Raw genomic sequence first — 16,689 nt, forward strand, 5'->3', positions numbered from 1 at the left:
GTGTTGGTCGTTACATCTCCATCTGTCCATTTGTGAAACAGTGTTCTAGTCACAGACATTACCTGAATAGTGATTTTATGAAAAAAATAAAACTGCAAAGGCTATTTAAAAAAAAAAAAAAAAAATAAAAAAAAAAAAAAAATCAAAGTGACTAAATCTGCTAAGCTAACTATTTTCTCTCTTTTGTTCACAGTAATCCTGGTGAACATTTTAAAAGTACAGGGAAGATTTTGAGAAGAGGCTTTAAAAAGCAAGTGCTCTCTTGTTCCTACTGCCATTATCAGAAATGCATGCCCTTGGCCAAAATTTCTCCTCCTCCACTCTGGCACTCACTGGCTGCTAACCTGCTGTTACTGTCACTGTCCTGGGAGGTGAACCACAAAGGGCAAGAGAGAACCACCTGTGAAAAGACTGTAAAGCATCATGCATTGCTAAACTGAAGAACCCATGCAAAAGGATGCTGTTTGTACCTGCTGTTACCTAAAAAGCTGTTGAACTTATTGTGTGCAGGTGTATGTCAAAGTTGGCTGGACGCTACAAAATCTGATCTCGTGGCCAGGCAATTCCGTCTTTAGCTCCTTTTACCGTCTGCTCTCCACAGACCTGCATGAACTCAGGCTAGTGAACTCTGAAAAGCAATTGGCCTGATTTGCCAGAAATGCTTGAGCACCTAGACAGTCCACAGATAGATAAGAGAACAGTTATCAGCTTCATTTTTGTTTTTTTTCTGTGGGTTGAATTAACTGCAGAATCAGCACTGCACGTGCAATAGCACTGCAAACTGGACTTATCTGCCCTCGGATAACATACCAGTGCTACCCCCTGACTAAAAGCTGAGAGACAAAGTCCTGGTTGTAATCAATTCACGGTGCATTCTCCTGAACTGGAGTTTGTCAAACACTTCTGACAATTTGAGGATAACACTGTCTTGGATATAGATATTTCACAAGCGGAGAAAAAAACTACCTGGGATACATTATTTGTTAACTGTTCACTCAGCTCATGATGGGTGTGTGACTCTGAACTGTATTTGGCATCTAACATCTCTCTTTTGATAGACAGCAATACCCCGGCAGCCTGATCTCTGAGCCAGTGCAGACAGGGAATGGACAGCACACGTTCATCAAACTAACATCTGCTTTCAGTTCTCATTTATAGATGTGGAATCCTTTCAACTGGACATTAATCATTCTCTACAGCAGCAATTAGATACTTGAGACAGATCAGAACAAATCAAATTAGCCTTATTTATTAAACAAAAAAATCCTAAGGAGTAAATAAAAAAGACACCAAACCATCCTGTGTGCAGCAACATAAAAAGAAAATTAAGATACTGACACACAGGAGACTAAAAGCTTTCAGGTGCTATTTTCAAAGCCTCAACTGTAACCAAATAGCAGAGGGCTCTACTGCAGAATGCTTCATGGATTATTTTAGCAATAAGGTATAATTGAAAGGATTATTGTGAATGTAATGTTTCCCTTCCAAAAATTCCAGGAATGCAAAAATGACTCTCATCTGCACTGCGTGACTCATGTTTTTAATGTTGGAACTTCATTTTCACTCATGAGGAATTCAAGCTCAGGAAAATGTTACCACAGAAATCCTCATTCAATCAACAAAGGAAAATCTCTCTCTCTTTTGTTGCAGTTAAACAAAGCCTAAGAGTCGTATCTTTGGAGAGTCTGGCTCAGTTCAGCTTCAGGCAATGGACATCCTGCACACCAAGGAGAGAGACTGCCCTCCTGGAGGGATCAAACAGATCCCCCTGTGGATCTCACGTTCTCCAGACTAGCTCAAACTTCAAGCAGCTTCCTCTTGCTGGGTTTCTCCAACTTAACATGGCAGACAGCTTTCAGCAAGCAAGGTGAGGGACTCTGCCACATCTGCCTGGAAATTAGCAGCAAAAGATCTGTAGATGACCACAAGACAAATCTGGACTGGTCTGGGGAAAGTGAGCAGCTACCCACCAAACACCTGATACTCTTTCTTCAACTTTCTTCAAAAAATATGTTTCTATTTTAATGAGGAAACAATGTAGTATGTTACAGAAAACTGTCAATGCCTGAGTGAAGAAGAGCTCTCGTCGTTTAGATTACATGTATACGCAGTATTTCAGGGTTTTTCTGTAAGGAGAGCTAAATGTTAAGCAGATTAAAAGTTTCATGAAAGAATGCCATCTGAGAATGTCAAACAAAATGATCCTCGTCTGCCTGTGCCATAGATCATGAAGCCATCATCTGCTCCCATCCAGAAAGTCCCATCCAGAAAGCCCCATCCTGCACTGGGCTGCCTTTGCTGCTGGAAGGCACTCAGGTAGGATGAGCAAGTTCAGAGAAATGGGGCTCTGCTGCACAACTTGCAAAATTGTGCTGCTTTATCACATCTCCTCTCAGCACCTGTTTAGGGTGTCCATAGGTGGGATGGAGGCTTGCATGGAAAGAGGGTATACACTTTTTCCAGTGACTCCCTCAGACCTCTCCTCCTCCTTCAATATCCACAGCCTCCCATGCTGATCCTTCCCTTTCACTTCTCCAGCTCTGCATACACCTGATCGTAGTAACAGCAGAGATACCATCTGGGGTTAGCTTATTACATGTTTATTACTCCTATGTTTATTTCTTCAGAAATATAAACTGTTGTTACTTGTGCAAGCCTGTGCATGTAGCCCAGTTCTGGTGAGCCTTAAAAGCCCCAAATTGAAAATAGCCTAAAGATGTGAAGAATCACAGCCGGCATTGCAGCCCAAAAGGCAGGCAGTTAGCCGAGGTGCGGAGATGGAACCATTGCAACATGCAGCATGTAGGGATTGTTTTATATTTAAGATTTCCTGGCTTGGAGGTACTGTGTTAGCTAGTTAGATGTGGTTATAAATAGACGCGCCTGCTGACATTAATCACAATAATTTGGCAATGTGGCTACCAATGTGAAATTACAAAAGGAACAGGTATCTTGCAAACCTAAGCTCAGTTTATCGTCAGCCAGATCATCTATCAGCCAGGGAAAATAACCTTTCCTGCATGTTCTGTGATCCCATGCAAACAGGAATCTGAGCAAGAGAGGGAGGAAGGGGCCTTGGTTTATTTGATTTGATTTTTCATTTGGTTCAATGTAACTTTAAGAAATATTAATCTGCTCCTTCGTTTAAATTCATCTGTACCACTGTCCAAGAGAAATGCACTAATTTATAAGTTGAAGCAAGCCTTGAGATAATGTCACCCACCATTCATCCAAATTTGTCACTAGCATCCCATTAAAGCTTTAATTATTTTTTAATTAAAACTAAGGAAGCTGGCATGTGTGTGCCTACTTTATACATCTGTTATGGGTTAAAATAGCTTTTAAAAAATGTTTTTTTAGACCGCAGTCTTTTGTGGCCATGGCCTATGCCAAAGAAAACGCAAACTTGCTTATTTTCTCCATGGGGCGCAACACTGCCTATGTGTGCCTGAACAGATTCGACTGGCCGTGAAAAGAATTCTAAATAAAACACAAACATGGAATTTGGCAACGCCACAGAAGCAAGCTTAAGACTAATTCCAGCATGCGGACGGCTCTCACACAGCAAGTCTGGCTCCACTATAAATGAAACCAGGCTCTGTAAAATCGCCAGTAAAGTTTGAGTTAGGATTTAAAGAGACAGCACCCGTATTCCAAGGTTTACGGGGGAAAAAACACACATGCGTGCGTGTACACGCATACCCCAGCTTATTAAGGAAATTCATGCTGGCCCAATAAGTCTGTCCATTGCACGCTGTGTTTACCTTCGGCAGTCATTTCCACTTAAAAAAAAAATGGGAAGTTAAAAATCAAAACACACAAAAGCCAGCAAATTCACTTTGGACTTGATTTTCAGGAAAAAATGCTGTAATTATTACTGCAGGGACCGCTGGCAGTGACAGCAATGAATGAAAGACCTACCTGATGGCAAAAGTTAAATGATATATTAAACAAAGAAAGAACTATGAATGTTTTGGGCAGAGCAGGGGAAGGGAAAGGTGCAGCCAGGGAGAAGCTCCATAGGTGAGGTGGCCACAGGCAGAGCAAGCCTTTTCCCATCAGACAGCCTAACAAGCAGGATGGTGACTCACTGGGACTTGCTGAGAAGGAGCAATATGTAATCCAGCCCTGTGCTGCCATGCAGAGGGGCAAATCTAACCCTGGGGCAAAGAAATCCCATGGATAATACCTCCCCAGTAGTCCCAGCTGGCCCCAAAGAGCAAAGACATCTGTTAAGGAAGAGTGAGGAGAAAGTGAGAAACAGCATTCACTCATCTTTACCTATTAAGGAGAAAACAAATTTAAGAAATCTCAGCTTACAATCACAAAACATGGCCTGGCAAGCTTAAAGGGAAAGGGCAAGGAGCAAATTATTTAAGGCAGTGATGGTGCTGTCTCCTACACACTCTTCCTTACAGCTCTGGATGATACCAGGACACAGAATTAAAATTATACATCAAGCAACCATCTCAAACCCTGAACACTGGGTTTTTAGTCAAAAAAGAAGATTTGCTGGCTAGAGAGCTCTAAATATGGGAACAGCTCAGACGTTTATGAGTGTGCTCAACTGCATTAATGAACGTTGACAGTAGTGGTGGAGGCAGGAGCTAGCACCACTGCAGCTTTCACACTGCTCCTCATGGACAGCATGCAGAGAAAGTACGAAGGAAATTGGCAGGAAGTTTACAGCAATTTCACAGGATTATTTTACAACTATTCTATGTATCTATTGATAATGATAGTAAAATATTTGGCTTCAATGGTCAATAGAGCTTTTAAGTTGCTACCTCAAATTTACAATGGAGGTATGGTCATTTTAAGGAGAAACCAGAAGATAATAGAGAAAGAATATCTTTTATTATTATGTTTTATATAAGGTTTTGCAGAAAGATAAAGTTGCTCACTAATCTTGTCCTCACTGCAGGCAAAACCACAATGATCCTATTCCCAGTTTAATCAACAGTTCACGCATTTCTATAACGGATTTGGATTAATCAATCCGTAAACACTCAGACCTAATTTTTAGACAGAGTTTGCATTATAAGCCTGTCTGTACCATAATAAATGAACTTGCTCTCTCCCTGTTCAAACAGAGGGGAGGAAAAAATAACCCAAATATCTGTTAGAAGATGCAAACTGAAAAATAGTTTCCCTGCAGGCCAAGGGTGCTGGTGCTATGCTGAGGTCTTACAAGATTCCTTGAGTTTTTGTTTTCCAACCTTATCACAGTGAACAGTTTTAAATGGTATGTATCTGACTCTTACCTAAATCTCTGTACATTCCTGAAATCCATGGACCATGTTCACAGCTGGCACAACAGTACAACACCACTGAAGTCAGAAAACACCTCACAGAAAGATGCTCAACTAAACATCACCAGGCGGTCCCTAACACAGCCCTCAGTGGACTGCTAGCATGGTACAGCACACCCTGGAAGCATCATGCTTGTCACGCAGCCATGGAAGAGATGTAAAGATCAGGTTTAGATCTGGGCCTCACATGAAATAATCTAGGTCAGTACAGGACATGCAAGGAAACAGTCTGACACACGGAAAGGACAGGATGCTCCCCTCACATTGCCAGGGGATGTACTGAAAATAATACATTTACGGTTGTCTCCAAATAGCTAAGTGACATTTAAACAAGCATAAAAGCTGCAGGTATGTTGTGCAAACTGGCCTCTCTCTAACCAGAGATTCTTTATGTTAATAGCAAAGACAATAATTTAGAACCCACCGTTTCATGGTGTGATTCCAGAGCCTGTGTCTCCCCACTGCCTTGTTTAGTGCCTGCATTAACCTCATTCCAGAAGTCCCAGGACCTCTGACTCTTACAGCTGAATTCATAAAAAATGTAAGCCTTTGCTATGTGGGATTTTTGCCTGCTTCCTTCCAAATGCATTTTTTACTGACTTATTGAACCTGGCTTCCCCAGCCTGTGCTATGGCAGGTTGTGTTAGCTGGAACAGGGACACAGAAGTGGTTTGATTAAGACAAAACCAGGAGGGAAATAAAGATAGCAAAGGCACGTATCATAATCTAGCCTACCAGATTTCTGTACACACTGCAAAAATGCTTGGGAAAAGCCTGTCCAAAGGAAAGCAAACAGCATAAAAACGTATGTTGCTAACAGTTGCTCAGCTGTTTACTGCTCAGCAGAAAGGCAGACCAACATGCAGCACACAGGAGCCCAGTGGGGCACACACAAGGTGCATCAGCATGGCTTCTTTGACTCAAATCCCTTTCTGAACATAAAGCATCCCATCTGAGCACAGAACTCTTACTTTTATCTATTTTTATGAAGCACTCAACAAAGAAAAAAGAACCCTGGGCCTCTGAATTAGGCAGCTCTGGAGGGACACAGGGTAATTTTTTCTGCAGCTCTCTGGCCTAAACCTGAGCCACCCCAGGAATATGTGATCCAATTCCTCTAGATAAAATAAAATAAAGCTATTTCATTACAAAATGTACAGCGCCTCACTGTTGCCTCCCCTTTTCCCACTCTGGCTTGTGAACTAAGAGTGGTTCTCATTGCAACTACCTACACCATGCACCATGGCTTGCCCTACTTCCTTTGATGCTGAGCATTATACTTGTACACAAGAAATTTATCTCTGTTCTCACAAGCTGAACAGCCCAATTCACTTCCTGGCTCAGATAGACAAACACATCTGCACATATCTATTGGAAAGCAAGAAGAAAAGTGATGACAAAAAGCTACTGCTGAAGGGGCAGGAGAAAACTCCATCCTGAATACGCCAGGTGAGGCTGTACAAGTGAACTGTTTAGCATATGCTATGTACAAATGAATGGAAATTTACTGAGAGAAAGAAAGAATAATTGCAAACATTTATGCCTCGTGCATGTGTATTAAAAAAAAAGAACATCTCTTAGAAAGCTGGTGCGTTGCCCAACCAAAAGGCAAGGCACCTGACAAACACTACCCCTAATTTTGTCACTTTGTAGGTGATTGCTTCCTTCCTTCTCGTCCTGCATCTGATTTCTTCTCCTTTTAGGAAGTGTGCACCAAGAAGCATTCAACTCCCTGAAAAGGGTGGGAAGGAGGTGGCAGCAGAGAGAGGCTGGTGCTGTCCTATCCTATCCTACAGACCATCCCTGCTGCTTACTCTGCTGCAGAAACATGAAAGCCATTCCTGTCTCTTTGCTGAATATGAACAGGCATCATGCTACAACTTCAAGAACAGGTCTGCTTCTCCTTTGGACAACCAAGGTGTTTCTGGACAAAATGGTTGCCCAAAGCTATGGTAGTGCCCAAACCTTGCCTGTTTAAAGCCCCATTAAAGGAGTCTTTATTTATGCTGGTGTCTTCTGGAAAGCACTGCACAAACACCAAAAGAAGACCCTGTGATTTGTTTGGGTCTTCTGCCAAAGCAGCAGGCACCTTACTATCAGTGGTGCCTTTTTGTAACCAAGCTGCTTTCTCCCTTCCAAACTACTGATACTCCCAAATATATAATGAATCAAGTAAAAAAAGAGGTAAAAGGGTAAAAAAAGAGGTTTTAGTAATGGGAACAAGGCACAAGAAAGGAGCCCTGTAAATAAATAAAAAAAAAAAATAAATAAAATAAACCCACAAAACTCAATGAGACAGAACAGAAACGTCTTTCACTTGCTTTCCCATAACCTCCCCTTTTACCTCATCTCCCATCTGATACCACCAAAGTCTGTGCTTTAACAAAGATGGATCAGTTGCTGTGTTGTCCCCTGGTGCTTACCTATACTCCAAAGTCACCTATTCCTAACCCAGCCATCACTCAGCAAACTCTAAAAGGAAATAAATTCGTTCATTCCAATAAGCAAATTATAAAATCACCTTCATCCATCTTGTTCCTATATTTTTAAATTTGATTGCGGCCAGAGAATTGCTGGCTGGGAATTACCCTTCCCCCACTCACACATACACCCTTTAAAAATGCAAAATCTAGCCCTCTATTTCAATATTTCTGATGTCAGTGACCGGTGTCGGCTCTCCCCATACAGTAACTGCTTTAAAGCGCTGCATACAGCACTGCATTAAAAATTAATTACACATGCTATTTTATTGATAGTGCATAATGTAATGAGCACCAGCTGTGCTAAACATCCAAACTCCTTTTTAAGACAGCTATAAAAAAAGAAAGAAACTGCACTTCCAAATGCTTCTCCTGTCAGAGGAGAAAACCAGCAACATCTTGGATGGATTTGAAACAGGATTCTTTGATTTAGCTCTCCATTTGGAGCGTTTGAAGAGTTCAGACTCTCGGGCTCAGCATAGTGGTATGCGATCGAGTTAACTCTCTCAATGTTGAAGGCATTGTCTTCACTGCAGGCAATGCTGCCTTAAATCCTTTTGTCCCGAGACTACCAGATTCAGTTTCACCCGTTAATATTGTAATTAAGGACTTTTATTTTTTCCTGGTATGTCTGGAAATGGCAGGCATCCACTTTAAAGCACCTTTAAATATCACTGTTGCTCCTGCTGGTTCTTAACTTGACTTACAAAGTTATACTGATCGGGCATCTGTCTAGAACAAAGCCTCAGCCATGCTTGAATTGCCAATGCCACTGCCCCATGCAGCACCCTAATTTTAGTTGCCTCTTTGCTGTCTTAAGGTCTCTTTGCTGCATCTTGACAAACACACCATTCAGTCAAAAAATCAGTTTGTGATTAGATCCATCTATTTTGAGTTTGGATCTGATTTAATATCTGGTGAGACAGAGAGCTGCATAGACAGACAGGTCACATATGATTTTAATACTCGGGTAGATGGATGAACACATAGATTGATAGATGAAACGATGGATGCATACACTGCATTATCATTTGTAGTATATATATCTCGCACACCCCTGCACTCTGAAAGTACTGTCTACAAAGTCAGTTCCACTGTAGCATGCATTAACTGTTTCACTAAAATAAATAAATACATGTAACCATGACTAATAGGGTCATGTCTCCCGAATGTTAGCCTCTACTTTATGCAAACCTCTTCTTTATGCAGCAAGATGAAAAGATACATTTACAAAGGGTCTCAGGGAAACTATAGGTCTTTGTCTGCCCTCAGACACATATATCTAGTTCCTCTCTATCCTCTCAAAAAAGCACCCAGTGCTGATCAGAAATCAAGTGTTAGTGGACTCTTCATTCTTTTTTTTTTTTTTTTTTTTTGAGATTCTACTCAACAAAATATGAAGAGTAGAGTATTAGCCATCATCCTGGACTTGACGAGTTGAAGGTTTTTGCTGGATGAGTTTGCATTCTCCACTCTGATTACTGTTTTGTTTTCAATTGATCTCCTCTGTTAATAAAACCCAGCCTGGAGTGAACAAAAGCTTGCTTCTTGTTCTAGTTAGAAATGTGCTGAGTGCATACCATATCATTAACATAAAAGTTTTTGAAATAATACTGCTTTCTAGACAGACTGTATTAATTGCATCAAGATTTTTACAGCAGGGTGGTCTAATCTAGCTCTTCTTATTGGCTGACTCCATTTTAAAACCAACACAACGAATACAGTGATATAATTGAAGGAGGGAAAAGTATTCTTTTTAAACCTATTATTTACTTACAGGTACTTCTTTTATCTTTACTGTCACTTTAACATTTGTTAAGAAAACACCAGACTTCTTAAATGGTGCTGTAAGTAGAATTTCAGTAGCCAAGTAAATTGATATTAACTTTACAAGATGGCTGTGATTTTCAAAACATCCTAATGACTAATACAGTTGATTCCTTGAAATAACAGGAGCTTGTTCCTCTCTTCTGTGCTATGGCCCCATGCATTCCTCTATTTTAGACCTTAAACTTCACAGCCATGCCCATTAATCACTGCTGTCCGTGCACACTTGCTATTTTTACATATGCAGCTATCGTTATTTCTTTCCACCTTCTTCCATCAACCTACATGTGGGAAGGAAGCAGTTTCACTGGTTAGCTGAATATATGTGTATTGCACAGATTTAATTATCTTTACAGAGGTATATAAAACCCTCACTCATGGGCCCAGGTCCAAAGATTTTGGATTAGGTATATATCTGAATTGCAGCATAGGGGATAAATTATTATCTGTGCCATTACAGTCCCCATTGTCTTATGCTTATTAGAATTCCATTTTTGGGGCTTTTGCACTGTAGTATCTCCAGGGCAGGGACTTCTTTCTTTGGAGAGCACACTGTAAAGTGCCATGCATTTCTGCGCTGAGATTTTCAAAGCTCATTTCTCGTTAACTTTAATGGGAAATGGGCATCCAAATCTCTTAGGCAGCTTTGACAATTTAAGCCTTAATGTACAATATTAATAAATCAGCATCATAAAAAGAGCCTTATGAAGATGTATTGTGAAAAAATAGCCTCACAAAAAGCATTGCAATGTATATGTGCCTGCATACGGGCATGTACTTTTCTTTATATAATTACGTCTCTCAACAATCATTTGCATGCCTCTGTTATGCAAAAAAACCTGTGTGTGTTTTACAGTTACTCTGAGCAGTTGCAATTCATTGAAATTAAATAAAAAGCAGGCTCAAAAAAGCACCCTAATCTGGCAAGGGGTAAAGCAAAATGAATGCTCTGCCCATTTATATTTTAGATCCAAGCTACACAACCCTGTGAATTTCATGACTCTCTTCCAACTTCTAATTAAATAGGCACTAAAAACATTTAAATGGGAGAGCCCAATTCAACAGACAGAAGCCTCTGAGACAAAAAAAAAATAAAAAATAAGGAGACTGAGAGAGATTGTTTCAGTGGTAGATTTTTTTTTTTTTAATCACATCGAAAAACACACACCTTTACTAGCAAATTCCTCATCCTGTGGTGCCCTGAACAAAAACAACTGAACAAAGATAGAGGGGACCAGGACCAGCACCAGCCGAGGAGCACGCTGGACACCCAAGTGGACTTCCCAGCATCATTTACTGTGATAGAAACTACCATCAGCACAATTTCTAAAAATCACGGACAGGTCTGGATGAAGCAGCACGACTTCCCCTGTGCATGACTGAACACTACTCAGCATTCCAGGCAATTGTTCTTATCTTGGTTGGAGATTTCCAAATGCAGTTTTCTCACACATGTACCTCAAATCCCATTGGCAGCCAGAAGTTTAGATTCTCCATGACAAAACTGCTGGGACTCTTGAGGGTCTGATTTGTGAGTGCCCAGCAGAGATTTGGGAGTACCTGCAACTTCAAGCCTTCAGAGTCACAGCCTGCTTGAGAACTGCACGAAAAAACTCCAGGTCCTGACTTAAATGAATGCTGAAAAACAGGAAAGGTAAGAAATGATGAAGGAGGAGGAGAGGTGGGAACTGATGATGGCTTTTGTTCAAAGAAGGAAACAATTCCTCAGAAGCAAGAACAGGGCTGACAGAATAAAAGGCTAATCAAGTCAGAAAGACAAGCAGATCTCTGAAGCGGGAGCAAGTGACTGTTGTAAATGTCTATATTAAAAAAAGAGGGCACAATGCAGGGATCATCACTAGATTATTAATCGGCACAAAGAACTCACTTTTCTTTCATTTCCACAAAACCTTCTGGGAACTAGAAAGATCCCTTAACCCTTGCCACAGAGTTTAAACCATGAGCAGTCTCATACACAGTGATTACTATGGGAGCTAAGAAAGGGTTAAGTAGATATAATCTCCTTTTTCAAGGGAAGAAAATGTTTCTTCCAAGCAGACCTTGACCAACTACTGGCATAAACATGTAGCATGCTCTTTGATATAACCTATTCTCTAAGTGCCGCAGACTGCAGCAGTAATTACAGGAAGCCATGATAACAGGTCTCTCTCTCCACAGAGCTGGCATCACTCTCCCAGCAAACAGGCAATTCTGAAAACTCACCATGCACAAATCCACAGTGAGAACTCTAAGTACACAAAGTACAAAAGCCTTGCCTTCCCACGTTCTTTAATAAGTTATTCCTTCCTTCCTTTTCTATTTTTAGTTGTACTTGCTTCCCTCCCCACAAGCTGCTGGCATCAGAAGCAACAGGGAACCAGGGCATCCAGTTCACTGTTACAACTACCTGCCTACTAAAAGCACCTGTGTGCATACTGCATCAGTGAAGACAGAGAACAGCAAAATATCAGATCAGCTCCAGTTTGGATTACTGGTGACACAGACGAACTGGGGAGGTAGAGCAGCTATCTTACTTTCTGATCCAGCACTCACTTTTGGAAGAGCCCATCTCTGCACCTATCTCAGGCAAGCTGGACAATTTGCTGAGGCCGATGAAGTACAGCCTGATTAAAACAGCATCCCCACACACTTAATATGGCAGCTTGGATTAGGAAATCTAACCAAATCCCATGGATGCACTGACTGCACCACATCACATAGCGCATTGTTGCAAGCCCACTCCTACATCCTGGTGCAAGTGGCAGGGTGCAGGCCAAGCCTCTCCCAGGAGGCACAGGAGCCTTCCTCACATGCCTTGAGCTTTACCCAGGGTCGAAATAGGATTCTACAGCGTGCTCTCAGCCTCCTCCTGAGAACATTCATCTTTCAGGACCAAGGGTTTCCAAGATGCAAGTTTAAATTTCTTGCATTTGTCTTGCTCTATTACAACAATGAGAGATGCACAAGGACATTATCATGAAATATAGCATGCTGTGGCTATGTGGTACCACTGCCTGCGGAAGGAACAGCTGAGTGTAGCAAAGTTTTGCCAGCTTCAGGGGGACATGAGGAGCAATTTCCCAAAGGCTCTTCTCCCGACAGTTGTTGCTGTCTCTCCAAATCCTCTGGTCCTCACACATCATTTATCCAGCATCGTTCTGGGAACTCCCTATTAAAACTCCATGCATGTTAGCATGAATGAGGGCTGCAGGGTTCGGCCCACCACAGTGAGACTCCGTAAACACTTGTGGATCTTGCCACAGCTGCATTTTCCTTTAAGCCCTCTCCGTTTTCACCTCTCCAGCCCGCAGCTCCCCATAGACCCAATCTTGCAACTGAGCCACACTCTGAAACACCCACTGATTTCAAAGAGATTGCTGGGTCTGAAATGACGGGGTCTGGCAACAATATGTCCGTGTCCTCTTTGGCTAGCTTGGTACACCCTCATTTCCACATCACTTTCTCCTCCTTGCGGTGACAAAAGTCAGGCATCCAAGAGGAATAAAGGGAAAGAAAAGCTGACAGGGGAGAGGCAAGGGATCCATGGCAAGTTACCAAGGAGCGTTTTCTCAAAGCAATGGAGACAATGGCATGGAGCACATACATCCTGAGTGCACATGGATGCGGAGGAGAGCTTTTAATACAAATGGTTAGGGAGGAAGGAAAAAAAGGAGGCAAAAAAAAAACAAACCAGCCTCAGATGTTAAATGTTATCCAATTAAGCTTAAAATAAACAGCCCAGAGAGATGAAATCTTGATACTGGGGTATCACGTTCTGTGAGGAGTCTCAAACATTTGTTCACAACGTGGCACAAACAGCCAGGCAGTGGCCACTGGTGACAGCTGAAGGTGGGCAGGCAGGAGGGGAGGGATGCGGAAATGAAAGGAGTTGCACGCCCTTTCCTGCTCCCCATCCTCCACCAGGATGGAGGGGGAAGAAGGAAGGGAAAGGGGGTGGTTAAGGGCATTTTCTCTGCCTTCCCCATATGACCCAGCGAAGGCAGCTCTCCCACAGCAAAGACGACATCACTTGGCAGCACTACTGACCTTCAGATAGCAACAAAAAAAATGTTTCTATTACCTGACAACTGACAATGACATCCAAATGTGCCTGACGTCTCAGTCTGAATCTCAGTCTGAGTCCCGCCAACTGAGACTGCACGTGCACCACAGCAGGGCAGGCTAAGGCAGGGCGGGAGGGAGGCCAGTGCGCGGAGAGGTGACGTGATCACGGATGTGTGAGGGTGGGAGGAGGCAGCTATGGGAGCCCCCGGCAGGTTTGCAGGCCTGGACGGCCCTGGAGAAAAAACAATAGAAAAAACTGTCAGTCGGATCTAAGTCTGAAGGGACACAGGAGGCATCATCAGGGGAAACAGGCGAGGCGGGTGCGGGCTGCCTAACGCGCGACACACTTGGTCTGAGCCCCTCTCTGGGTCCAGCTGAGGCTGGCAGGCTCGCACCAGGCAGAGGAAGAGCAAGAAAAGACCTCGGGGACCTGCAAACCAGAGCTGGGGGCCTGGGGGGCGCACAGAATGGGGCAAAATGGTGATGGAGGGGGGTAGCTGGCCGTGGCACAGAGCAGAGCCAGAGACAGTGGACATCACCACCGGCACTTGCTCAGGAACTGAATCAAAAGGGGGATTATTGTTTCATGGATGTGTTAATGCATTGAGCCGACACAAAACTGAGCAGGCATTCTGCCGAGCCGCTATTGAAGCAGGCTCCACGCACCAACCTGGACAAAATGTGGTGACTTCGAGCTCAAATGGCTTCAGCGAGATGCCAGGAGCTGAGCTCCCAGAAGAAAGCACTGGCAGCTGCTGTGCTGCTTGAGCTGCGGCCAGTTGTGCGTTTTGCATGCCCCGACTACGCAGGCTGCTTCCCTATTGAGCTTGTGAAGAAGGGAGCAACCTCGCTCGGTAGCTAAAAGATGACACTGTAACCTCCAACCATATTATTTCTTTTTAACCCCTCTAGGAATCACCTGCCATTTATAAGCTGTACTTAAAAGAGTTTTCTCCTGCTCCTGGCACTAGTCCAAACTGAGCTCCACAGCTTTGAAAAATTAAGACACAAGTCTTAAATATCGATATACACCTGACAAATACAGATATGCACAAACAAATACACACACAGAATCAGGTAGGAGTCACAGTTGTGGCTGGTGCAACATAGCAGAATTTAAAGAGAAGTTCAGCAAACAGCATCACTTTACATCCACCAAGAATCCCACCCCCTTCATTTAAAACTATGCCTGGCACTTAATTATTAAATAAAAGGTAGCTACTCATCAAGGGCAGCTTCTAAATTAAGATATGCGGTGGAGTGGTCGCCATTAAAAAGCTGGCATTTGCCAATAGTTACCGCACAGTGGTAGATCAGAAACCACAGTTTCCCCCTGTATTTAGATCAAGAAATATATGTGTTACTTGGGGGGTATCTTCTGGCAAATGCTCTCTTTTTTTTAATGGTGGCAAATCTGCCTGTGTGCATGTGCGCCATGCAGATTCATGCAAATAACATGGCAGAAAGAAGAAATATCTATCTGCATTCCCTCCAACTCTAGAAAAAAATTCTAAAGGAGCTTACACTGTGGCTACAAGAAAAAATATTTATCCATGTTCCCTCCAATCCTAAAAAAGCAACATTTTCCAAGGGAACCTCTCCACCTAGAGAGTCCCGATTCAGAAACTACGCCTGCATGTTGATCTGACAGCTACACATGAGGCAAACGGGGATACTTCATCATTGGCACAGCATCCAGTGCTCCAGTCTGCAAGGACTGCATTTGATTTTGTCGTTTATCTTAAATGGCTAAGAGACCACCAGTGCAAAACATTTGTGTGAAGCTTTTGCCAAAACCACAAGTGAAGAGTCTAAATTCCCTGTGTAAATACTTGAGCTTCAAGCATCAAGGATAAAATTTGTGCTCTTTTGTGAGGACTGGTTTTAAATAGAAGCCATCTATGTGGCTCATGGGATGAGGAAGGGTTTTTTTCATTTTGGGGGCGCAGTTGCTTGGCTTTTGTAATTGTTTGATCTCCCTGAAAGTATTACACAAGCAGGTAATGACAACTACTATCCAGATTGTACCTACGTTGTATTCTGGGCAGGCCTGTGTGCTGGGTATCTGAAAACTGATACCAGACATGGATTTCTATGTGTCTATGAACCACTCTATTGCCACTGTTACATATCTGAATAACAAGGTTGTTCGGGTTTTTTTTCATGGAACAAGCAAAAAGTAGCACTGATTCCCTCCAATGACCTAACAGTTGTATCCTATATTCCTACTATTACAAAAAAAAACTAGGCTTAGCATAGGTTATGTTGGGCTGCCTGGGTACTTGATCTCACTGGGAAAGCTGAGAGCTTGAAATCAGGACCACAGGGCAGCTACATCACAGACATGCCTGTAGCCCCCCTGTGACTAAGGGCACAAGTCCTGCAGTCATTTGGCTCCCTGCACATCATGGTGCCAAACTACAGGTTTTGAAGGAAATCATCACAAATTTTCTTCAAACACAGATATAGAGGTACTATATGAAGCCCACCAAGTGCACCATCAACCATAACTGCATGGGGTTTTAACATGGAGATGCATTGGTCCTAGCATGCAACATTACCCTGAGAACAACAGCCTCTCTCTTCTCTAGTCCTGGTGAGTCCCACCTATCCATTGGCAATGAATTTGGCAGAATCTGCACAGCCCTGAGGCATCGAAGATGCTAAGAGCTCATCAAATGGGTACACGGAGCCCCTCCCTGCTCTTGTCCAATACATCTCCTCTAGTGTGTAATGGGAGCTAAGGTTTCAAATAGGAGGTTTCTAACCATCTGGGGAAAGAAATCCTGTAAGAACCTTCCAATAGAGGTACTGGGGGCAAGCCAGCAATCCGCTTTAATAAGGTACCTCACAAATTTATGTGAATGAATATGTGAACCAGTTGCTAGTTAACTGGAACATGTTACTCAGGTCTTTTTGACCTGAGTCATGGAACTGAACATGTTACTCAGGTCTTATTCTGTCCTTTGATGTATATATGAGGAAATTTAAAAGGTGCTAACCTA

The 16,689-nt window shown here is 42.6% G+C and overlaps 1 protein-coding gene across 4 annotated transcripts in view; it reads right to left on the reverse strand.

Annotated features, from left to right (window-relative positions):
• BCL11B (BCL11 transcription factor B) overlaps positions 1-16,689 on the reverse strand; it is a 94,778-nt gene that overhangs the window by 38,157 nt on the left and 39,932 nt on the right. For 2 of the 4 annotated variants that reach the window (XM_080618602.1, XM_080618601.1), the window contains exon 3: positions 13,701-13,916. The exons of the other annotated variants lie outside the window; for them this stretch is intronic. In XM_080618602.1, the coding sequence (XP_080474728.1) occupies positions 13,701-13,916 (216 nt within the window). The remainder of the gene's footprint in view (positions 1-13,700; positions 13,917-16,689) is intronic. 4 annotated transcript variants of the gene reach the window in all.

The sequence above is a fragment of the Psittacula echo genome (assembly GCF_963264785.1).
Source record: "Psittacula echo genome assembly, chromosome: 5".
Lineage (NCBI taxonomy): Eukaryota > Metazoa > Chordata > Aves > Psittaciformes > Psittacidae > Psittacula > Psittacula echo.